This window comes from Oncorhynchus clarkii, chromosome 24, assembly GCF_045791955.1.
Source record: "Oncorhynchus clarkii lewisi isolate Uvic-CL-2024 chromosome 24, UVic_Ocla_1.0, whole genome shotgun sequence".
In the NCBI taxonomy this organism is placed as follows: Eukaryota; Metazoa; Chordata; class Actinopteri; order Salmoniformes; family Salmonidae; genus Oncorhynchus; species Oncorhynchus clarkii.
The window spans coordinates 13956363-13967646 of record NC_092170.1 but is presented as its reverse complement, the minus strand read 5'-3'; the positions used below and the strand labels follow the sequence as shown (position 1 = coordinate 13967646).

The window sequence follows — 11284 nt, the reverse complement described above, 5'->3', positions numbered from 1 at the left end:
ACATGCACCACAAAAACAAACACACACACGCACGTACACACACAGATACACACACAAGATTCAGTATGTGTTGTGTGCGTGCTCTTAATTGTTGTTGCTGGACAATCATTTGTTTCTTCTCAACATAATTGTTTTTAAAGAAGTGGTCCTCAAGGATCTCCTTATTAATGTATTGAAGACGATGTGTCAGTTCTACGATCATCTACAGCAAGTAACAGAAGAGGGCAGCAGACTCAAGCACAGTATTATATCATGAACCCCTGGCAGAGATCCTTGTTTAGTATTTCTTCATTTTTGGGATGGGCTCATTTTGAGGAATCATTGCGTACTTGATAGATGAACATATTTAAACAATGTAATTCAGAATAATAGTACATTCTGGTCAATATCGAATACTGATCAATAGCTAATTCAAGGGTTTTGTAATGCAGTATCTGAATCACCTCAAGTAGACAAGTCTACTCTATATTTTCCTTGAGGCTCCTTCTGAAGTGATCCTGCTCTTACAACTCAACTGTATTGAGTTGAATCTGCTGCATCTTCATCAAAATGTTCACAATCAGAGTGACAAAAACAAACGCCCATTGACACATTCTGACAACGAATCTTCATCAGAGCACACATCAGCTCTTTTTAGTATTTAGAAGCCATATGGATGCACTTGTGTGTGGAGACAGGGGAGCTTTGTCTCCATGTGGCTGGCCTGTTGATGAGGGACTGATTAAGCCTGTGGTTGTGGATGACACAGGAGAGCAGCTGGCTGCTGCTGCCTGTTAGTTCCCTATGGACCCAGACTGCTGCTGAGGCTCAAAAGGCCCCTGTTGTCATGGGAAGAGTGACTGATCATGGCAGTACTGCTGTTGAGGAGCATTCCTGTTGCTGTTTCATACCCATCCTGGGTTCCCTATCCAGTATTTAGTATCTATAATCCCTCAGGATAACCCCTAGTGGACTGGCACTCCACAAATATACTCAGGGTGGGATTCACAATAGACTGTTGGGTGGGAGTAAGTAAGGTGCTGAGGGAGGGAAAATAACATTATTATTAATACTGTAAAACACTTGTTCTCTTTGGCTCTTAGATCAAATTCAAGGCTTATTATTCCTCTGTTGCTGTGATGAAACTACAATGGCTTGAAATCACTGGATTGTTGTCTATTCCAACCCATATTGTTATGTGAGACTGCAGTACTCAAATAAGATTCAGTAATCCAGTAACATTATCTGAACATGTAACTGCAACCCTTTACGTTTTAGTCATTTAGCAGACGCTCTTATCCAGAGCGACATACAGTTATTTTGTGGTTTGCTTCCTTAGCTCTCCTGGTCCTGGTCAGCTCATAGTCAGGGCTGGGGGCATAGGATACTAACTACCTCCCCAATCTGAGCCACTATCAGTTACTGACTGAAGGTGATTGTGAGGGAGCTCAAGATGAAGGTGAACAGAATGTCACCGGTATGATTAATGAAATGAAATGAGAAATGAAATGTAATGAGAACCTGAGAACCTGCTTAGAAATTGTCTTTAGCCTCTACTTCAGTATTCCTGCTCAAGCTCAAACCAGACTTTCCAGAACACTGCACTTTGTTCTGCCACCATCCGTTGTGTACCTTGTCACATCACACTGGATTATTGACCTCTGCCTGCCCTTGACCTGTCGTTTTGCCTGCCCCCTCCTGTAGTAATACACTTTTGTTACTTCGACACTGTCTGCATCTGGGTCTTCCCTAAAGCGTGATAATATCCTAAAGTGATGCTTTTGGCCCAGTGAACAATTTTTAAAAAATCTAGTTTTACCAATATGATTCAAAGTCTTTTTGTAAGTAATGTATAAGCATTTGTATTAATTAAACAGAGAGATTATTTCTTCTTCTGAATGTCATACAGACCTACAAAAGATGAAGTTCTTAGTTCCTGCTGGAGATTGAACCACATTTGACAATGCAGTACATTGCATGACATTGTGCTGCATGATAAGATGACAGAATGACACTCCCTCTTTCTACCAAGCTTCCTCAGGGATGATTGACTTTCAAGAAGGTTTCATCAAATTAAAGGTCATATCTTTGCAAATTTGCCTCTGATATAATTTTTCAGGACTATTCTATACAAATAGATTTTCGTAACACCAAGTAAAGGAAGCAATTTCGTTGTTTATTATAGTACAGGATTTCATCGCTATAATGACATCTTACACACAAGTCATGTGAGAGGGAGGGTGTATTAAAGGTTTCAAAAGTGTCACTGCATTGGCAGGAACCTGTAGTGTTGCTTCCCATATTGCCAATCCGTGTGAAAAGTTAATGTAAGCAGGATTCGTAGGGAGCTGGTGATGAAACTATGCTGTAACTGTTACCAATGTGCCACACTTGCGAAGTGCAAGCCCTCCTTTGAAAGCAGTTCTCTCTATGATGTAGGGTCAGATCTCCCAAAGATTCTTGTACAGTAGTTGCAGAGAGGGCAACGCTTTTGCAGCAGAAAATATGATTTGTATTATTTTCCATAAATGAAATTTAGATAGAAAATTAATAAAACATAGCATAAAATTATATAGCTACGGCATACGAGATGATATGTGACTACAGAACGCATATCATATGCATACAATATGCCTGTTATAATATAAACCTTCTCCGTGACCTCTTCGAACAGAAAAAAGGGAAAAAAAACATGAAAATATTTGCACATTGTCCACATCCGCACACACAAACATCCGTTCGTGGTAGCATGCATCAGTGTTAATTGGGTGTTTCATGTTTAATTTTTCCACTATTCCAAATCTTAAAGAACCTCTCAAAAAGCAACAGTACTCTCCCATGTGATTATAATAGTCACATTCCAATTTACTAGTGCTGGTCTCCTGGAGAGATGTTAATAAACAATAACAAATGGACTACAATAGCAAGTGGACTACATTCCTCAACAATGCTATTGATAACACCAGGTGGCGTTTCTGCTGCTATCAGATGGTTAATGCTGTGAGAAATTGAAACAGAGAAGAAAGCAAACAAAAAAAGACAAAAAAGTGTGTCCTGTATCCTTATACTATGACCAGTTTTGTGCATTATTTTGGGAATGGAATAGAGTCGAATTTGTATATATTACAATAGAATATCGGTTGCAGGTTAGGTTACACACGTCGAGAAAGAATAGACGTAGAAAGGGTCAGACGACTGCAGGAAGTTTTCATGAACTTCATGGCACGAATATTACAAATGCAAAGAATTAAGAGGTTGTATGCACAAAAGCTGCAATGAGTGCAATAACAAGAACATTGTAAGCGCAGAGGTAAGGGGATTATTTTAAACCCTTGGCAACAGACACGCCAAAAAGCATGTTTTCAAAGGGGGGCAGTGTTCCCTATTACTATAGCAACAGGAAGACATGGCTGCTTCAATCAGCTTTTGGTTTCTCAGTGAGGAAAATGCATAGCAACTCCAGACAGAGAGTGGTGTAACTGTTGTACTAATGAGAGATAAAGTCAAGTGTAAGCTGCTTTGACCTCCTGTGTGTCCTTTTGTCCTTCTAACCATATAGCCCTTTGGAATTATTATTCTACTTTTAATATTCTACACACAAAATATGTTAATAAGACATTTTTTTATAGAAGTTTGAACATTTTAGTTGAGATGAAATTGATGGCTAGTAGCCTACTAAATTTTTCTCTGGTTGATTACACTAAAGTGCATTACATTTATAATAGAATTTGCTCATTCGTAAAGTTATAGGTTGCAACCTTATTATAACTATTAAAGAGGTAATGTCTTATGGAGGAAATAATAAATACTGAAAGAGGCAGGTGGCCTCTATCTCCTTACTACTTGTACACACATATACAAAGTAACATTGGATCTATGACGATTAAAAATAATTTGACAATTCCTAATCGACCAATAAGAGGTTTAGTCTAGATAAACCAATAGTGTGACCACAATCCTACAACATTCGGCGAACCCGCTGCGTAACTGATGCAACAGTGCTGCAACAAAAGTTACACCTTCCAACTGCCAGACTGTATCCTTCCTCCCGTGTGTGTGACTAAATAGTCCGTTTTAAACCGTGTCCGTTATTACAGAGTGATTTATGTAGGACATTCTCTGTGGGTGACAATTTATTTACTAACAAGATATTAGCTCGGAAATATGATCCTTAAAAATGCCATGATTCCTGAGGTGAATTGCGTTTTTGCAACCCAAGTGTGGTTGTAGAAATGTAAATATATGTTATTATTTAAATGTAAATAATGTAAAGTTACATCGTTTTATTTCCATTTTATTACAATATGTCTTTTGGAAATAACAGGGTGGAAAGTCCCTTGGATATGACGCGATAAAAGGGGTAAAATGTAAACTGCGGATTGATTTGTAACAGTGTGATACGGTCCGGATTTAGTAGTTCCAGAAGAAGTTGCTGATTCCTAAACTTTCTGTTTGAAACTCATCGTCTTCATAATACACCAAATGAGGTCATTGTGTTCTAAGTAAGAGATGACTTATTAAATTGACCTCCCTGTCACTAGTTGTTGTGCTTTGCATTTGCAACGCACTTCCAAACAACTATACTATTGAGAAATAATGGGGTAAGTGAAATTATTTGTTCTCTTTATTCTACAGTTGTTGTTAAGTATAATGTGTTCAATATGTTAGCTTTGACATTGTAATTGTTTTATTAACCATTTCTGAAATTATGTTGGGGTTATTGTAATGACCTTTTAGCCTAACAGAGATATTTAGAATCTACAGTTTTACAGTATCCTACTGAGCTCAGAGGTGAGAACTGCCACTGAAAAATATTTTATCAGTGGGCTACTAGTAAAATCTATATTTTTCAAATGTAGAAATTTGCTATATATTTAAAACATAAACATATAATAGTTGGAACGAGAGGGAAAAATAATACTTTTTAATATTTGATATAGAATACACACAGGCTAACTAACATAAACGTTGTTTACTATACTGTCGTGTAGGCACTGCTTTCCTGGACTGTGAAATGGATTATAACAAATACAATTTGATATGTTGTTGAGATATTATAGTTGCATTTTATGAGGGGAGTGAGTTTTCATAGAGACAGTGTTATATAGCCCTGAAACAGATTTCCAAACCTAACTTATTTTCATGAAGTTCAGTAGTTTCGTAATGTGAAAACTAAGATGTTGGTTTATGGATGCAAAATGCAATTATCAGGAATCTTCAACCATTTTTGGTCTGTGAAGACCCTCTGATAATTGTACAATTGTAACAGTTGTTTTTAGTGTGTGGTGGTTTTGGGGGTGTGGCAGTGGGGTGAAATGGGGGTGTTTGGGTGTGGAAATTCAGTAGAGTTGTTGATTGTTTTAAGTAGATTTTTTTTTGTCATTCACAGGTCTTCAAGTGCTCCCACCACTCTGTCCATAGTGACGCTTCTCTGGAACCCTCGCACACTTAGTGCATTTCACCATTTTGACCGAAATAAAAGACACGATGGCGATATCGATCCTTCGCAGGAAAATTCCTCTTGTTTGCACGGTCGACCTCATCATTCCCTCTTCCCAACAAGCTAACGACAGCCAATCCTGGGGAAGGAAGGGGGTGGAGTTACCGGAGAGACAGCACATAATTGGTGAGTTACGGCAAGACGCTTTTTTATTTTTCCACATTCCAGGTGGAACCGCACTGCAGTACGAGCTAATGTCGTACAGTGAGTAAAGCTAAGTGGATATTTTCCCAATGAAGACGATGGCGTTCAATCATTTTCAAATGATCGGTTAGTTTCGCAAGGATATATATATTTTTTTCTACATTTATCGTTTATCGTCTGAAATTAAAGGACCGTTTAAAAAAAATCCTCATTTAATTTTATGCCTGCGATATGGACATTTGAATTCAATATTTTAATAAAATAATTTTTTTTCATAGGTGATGGTCAGACGGACTGGATGACGGAAAAAGTTGATTTGTCTTCGTTCCAGTCGACTACTGAATCCTCTTCTAGCTCATCTTCTCCGCCCTCACCGTTGGAACATGATGTCAAGGTGCCCTCTGACTTGGAGGTCATGACCTCTCTTTTGCAAGAGGAGCTTGCTCAGCTTGAGGATTACTTCCGGTCTGAATCGACTTCAACCAAATTGGACAAATCACCAAAATGTGACAAAGGCGCCCAAGCAATGGGTGCCCATTCTTACTACCAGTTGCCCTATGCTTCGTACAGTGGCAACCAATCAGAAACCAGCCCACTGTTTGTTACCCTGGCAACAGGGGAACTCGACCGAGTGAGCTTCTGTGGTGGTCCCATTGGAAGACCCAAAATGGCTAGACAATCCCCATACAACTGTCATCATCGTTCATACAAAACTTGCCGAAGAATAGTTTCAGATGGTGTCAACAAAGTTGGAGAGGAACTTGAGCATGACACCTGGAGTGCCAAAGGAAGTTCCTCGGGAAGCACAGAGGTTCCTGTTAACCACTTTTCTACATTGAAGAGAGTTGGGAAGAACATTGGCAGTGTAAAGAAAGTCAGAGAATGTGGTGTATTGCTGAAGGAAGAGGAAAGTTATTGTTTTACAGAGGACGTTTTTTGCAGTGAAGAGATGACCAGAGGTTTTGGTATGGGTGGGTCCTTCGATACCCACCCCAAGAGAGAAGGACTGTTGATGCATGGAATGAAGGTTAGTGGCAGGAGTTATGATGGTATGGGGCTGGAGGTCTTTCATTGCAACAAAGATGGTGGACTCTCTGGAGGTATTCCTCAAGAGCCAGAGGCAAACAGTGGCTATTACCACCACCACCCGAACATTGCTGATACAGAGCCTTATAGCTTTATAAGTGAAATCGAAGAGCCTACACAAGTACATGGTATAGAGCCCCAGCATGGCCACTACCTCTTCCCAGAATGTCTTGGAGACCAAAGCTACGAATGTCTGTCAAGAGGAGAGAGCGAGAGGCCAATGGTGGACTCGCCCATTCACAGGCAAGCAGTACAGAGGCTAAAGGAAGATCCATGCTCCCTGAGCTGCCTCAAACCTGGCCTTGTCGCTGTCCCTCTGGAAGTACACACTGGAGAACGGAAGCAGAAGAAGAGAGACCAGAACAAAACAGCTGCTCACAGGTATGTTGTGAAAAATCTACTGATTTTATAAAGTTTAAATAAAAACTGTGATGATAGAATGTTTGGTCATTTTTTTGAGTCTGACCAAAAAAATGTCTGTGCACATTTTAAGTAGACCTTCATCTCTGGTTTGAATGGGATCACTGTGTCTTTTCACTGGTGTGATAGTGCTACAAGAATTTCTCAGATATAAATATGTTTATAAAATCTGAAATCTGAACTCTTCTAATAGGACCTGCTATCTTGGATGTTCATAGATACATATCCGGAAATCTAGCACTTAAGGGATGAGGTTGGGAAAACATGTCCATGTTAAATTCATGACACTAGCTATCTCTATCTCTTAGAGAGAACTGATATTGAACTGCCAACCTACTGTAGCTCAGTGACTCAGACAAGTCATGGTTACTTCTACAAAGATAGATGGGATGTTGTGGGTGTAGGATAGGGTTGGCAACTGCCACTTGTGGTGGGGACTGAGAGAGGGACATAATAAGGGGAAAGGGGAGAGGGCTCCAACGGTACAGCAGGTGCAAGCTGACCCTGGTATTTTGTAAACTGTAGGTATCGACTGCGTAAAAGGGCGGAGCTGGACATACTGGAGGATGAGCTTCATGGGCTGGAGGAACACAACCGGGAGCTCCGTGACAAGGCGGAGTCAGTGGAACGAGAGATTCAATATGTCAAAGATTTACTCATCGAGGTCTACAAGGCACGTAGTCAACGCCTAAAGCAAGATGCCAGTGCCTAATCTCCTACCCACAACACCAGCACTCACATCAAAAGCACTTGTTTGTTCAAAATTATAGTTGCATGATTTTGGTAGTTTTTCAAAAAATAAATAATATAATCGCTTGATTATTGTTACAGACAATAAACAACACAATGTATTTTTACAAATGTTTCCCTGAATGACTTCAGGCCTTAGTTGAATTTAGGAGGGAACTAAAATAAACTGTCCATGACCACTGTGACACTGACCTGCCTTGTAATGTTTGAGCTTGCAATGATTGACTGTTTACCTGTCATTTTTTAACAGTAATAGAAGCGATTGAATTATGTCTGTGTTATTGACACTCAATGGCAGCATAAAGGAAGGAAGCTTTATTCTGTGATATTGTACGTTTTGTTTTAGTTATTCATTTAAGTATCCTTTTGCTTCTTCCACTCATTTGGTATAAGGGACTGAAGAAGGAATGTTTAAAATGCTGTGGAAAAGTTCATTAATAAATGCTGCAAACTACTAGAATATTTGATTGCTATAAAATGCTCATGTTGAACATGTAGGAAACCACCTAGACCTTGCTAAAGTACCCAATGCATGTTTGATTGTTAAAAAAGCATGATTGATTGTTATTTGAAAATGACATTCTCTGAACTGCATGGCTTCCTGATTGAATGGTTTCCATAGAGCATTTTCTCAAGTCATGCTTTAACTGTTTTAGTTTCATTAGCTGACTAGTTCTACAGAGCTTTCCCCTCAAATATTGAATCATACTCAGGATGTTTGTCCACTTTTACATAATGGGGAAAATATACATGGCATTCACTGTTTTATCATCTTGGTTTTTTCTTGGCTGTATTTTGCGAAATAACAATCACCTGTTGACACAACAATAAATTGTTGTTGGGCATAATGTCTTCATGAGAATCTTATTTGATGAGTATGTGTTCAATTCAGGTCTGATTGTTTGATAGATGATGATGTCTGGTAACTAACTATCAGGTAAATTGCAGCCAAATAAACTAGTTATGTTTTTTATCATGTATTCTTTGTGGACTGTTATTACAATACATTGTTATTACACTGTTATAGAAGTCAGACACAGTTTACATCCGTGTTGCTCAATCCATTTCTGTGGGACCCACAGAGGGAGTGCACTTTTCTTTTATAGCCCAGCTAACAGTGATTGGTCATGTAGCTTAATGTATCTTCTGGAAGACTTGTTAACGGTGGACTAGATGTCTGTCAAAGTCCAGCAAATAAACAACAACATCAAGGTAGGTCAATAGGGAGTCTCACCATCAGCCCGGACACCGCTGTGTCGGGCATTACACAGGCCGAAAAGTATCCGCTCAAACACGTACAAACCCAATGCGGTGGTAAGGGGCATTGCAGGGGCATTATACAGACTGAAAGGTACCCTCTCAAACTCAAACAGACCTGACCAGGTAAAAGCTGTCTTCTCGTAATCTGTGGCTCTAGTCTGCTAGAACCAACTGCATTCACCATTCTATTTCACGCCACATATTACAGAATGGTGAACGCAGCGATCAGGCTGGTTTCACCAGGCTATTGGGGATCCATCTCGACCTGCCAATATGTCGGTGTGTAGTTTTGAAGGAATCAGATTGTTGTAGCAATATGGCCGAAACCCTGACCCCGATAGAAAGGTTAGGTGTAGTGCTGTATCACCATTTTGTATACACCTATTCAATTCCTTAATTTCCCAATAGGCTATGCCTTTTATTTAGGCCGTAGTTTCAAAGTGACAGACAAGAGTAGGAATGCGAGATGCCCATCCCTTCTGTGTCTGTTTTGAACCAAGATTTCACTCCCTCTGGTCTGGTTGGCTGCATTGCAGGGAGAGTAAGTAAATCTATTTTTCACCACTAGAGGAATGTACAGTAACAAATTATGAATCATATAATGCTGAAAATGAGTAAAAGTTCTGAACACTATAAAGTCTTGTGTTTTTCAGGGAAATATGGGATATTTTACAGGGAAATTACAGGGAAATACTTCTTAACACAAACTCAATTTCTGTAATGCTGGCAAACAGTCACTACAGTATTAGGAGAACACACTCTCTCGTGTAAAGTCAGGGAGGAAAACACAGAAAGGGTCAGTTATATATACATACTGAACGTACGTACATACGTACATAGATACATACAAACATACACACATACATGCATACATACATACATACATACATACATAATCTGTTGGTCTCATATTTCTACATAATGGTCAATACAACAATTATGACTGGAATGAAGCTAAAGTACTAATCTACTGCATACCCAGAGGCCAAAGTCACACTGAGGAAGACCGGTATCTGTCTCTTGGAGTGACAACAGAAATTCCCAATCTCATCAACCACCACTAGGAGGGTGTGCGAAACCTCTCCATATCCATACTACATGGGCCTCTGAAAGTATGAGGCAATCTTACACAATTCTTGCAGATCAAAGTTAGAATAGGGAGTCGCTGGAATGAATAAGAATGTATATCTTGCTCTAGTGCTTCACTGTCTTCTCACAGGGTGGTTGAGTGATATCCTCTTCTAATGTTTTGTGATTCAATTTGTATTGATAGTATAGCACATTTGGAGGCTCATTCAATTACACTTGCAGTTAGATCAGTAAAGATTATACATTTTATCGCTGTGAAAAATAATACATTGTTCACCTGATCAGACAGACAGAAACTTGAACAGAATTTAAAAAATATTCAGGGCAGTAATTCATGTCTTCACCACAGGATGTCCAGCTCAGCGTTGAAGACTCTCAGAAGTGTGACTATAGATGTGAATTGCAGCCATACCACCATGTATCTCACTGCTGGCATTCCCCTGAAACACGGTTTGGCCTGCTTGATCCTTGGATGGGAGACCAGATGCTGCTGAAGGTGATGTTGGAGGGACAGTAGGGGGCACTCTTCCTTCTGTTTCAAGGACATCTTATTGTCCCAGGGCAGTGAGAGTCAGGGGCACGACTCTGTACAAGCTATCATTCATCAGATAAGATTTTAAGATAAAATCCTGATTCTATGTGGTCTCAATGGTCACCCAGGTGGGTGCAACACATTGGTAATGGAAGGGATGAGTTAAGCGCCATACAATGTAAAGTGCTTTGAACATCTGGACAAGTGTTGTATAACTTAAATAATGCCTTATCAAAACATCCTATGTCTTCTCTGTAATGTTTCTGTGGGTGTCAGTCACTGTTTCAGTGGGTGTCAGTCACTGTTTCAGTGGGTGTCAGTCACTGTTTCAGTGGGTGTCAGTCACTGTTTCAGTGAGCCACATGAAATGTTAGAAATGTCACACAAACATCAAACTTTCTCAGACCACAATCACTGAAAATAAATACAAACGCAACATCCAACAATTTAAAAGATTCTACTGGGTTACAGTTCATATAAGAAAATCAGTTAATTTAAATAAATTCATCAGACCCTAATCTATG

At 39.5% G+C, this 11284-nt stretch overlaps 1 protein-coding gene across 1 annotated transcript; it reads left to right on the top strand.

Annotated features, from left to right (window-relative positions):
* The first annotated feature begins 3984 nt into the window (after positions 1-3984).
* Positions 3985-8859, top strand: LOC139382967 (uncharacterized). The gene is made up of 4 exons (XM_071127246.1): positions 3985-4580; positions 5369-5605; positions 5902-7090; positions 7655-8859. Exons 2-4 carry the CDS (start codon positions 5467-5469, stop codon positions 7839-7841), a joined length of 1515 nt encoding a protein of 504 aa, XP_070983347.1. The 5' UTR covers positions 3985-4580; positions 5369-5466; the 3' UTR covers positions 7842-8859.
* Positions 8860-11284: the final 2425 nt, after the last annotated feature.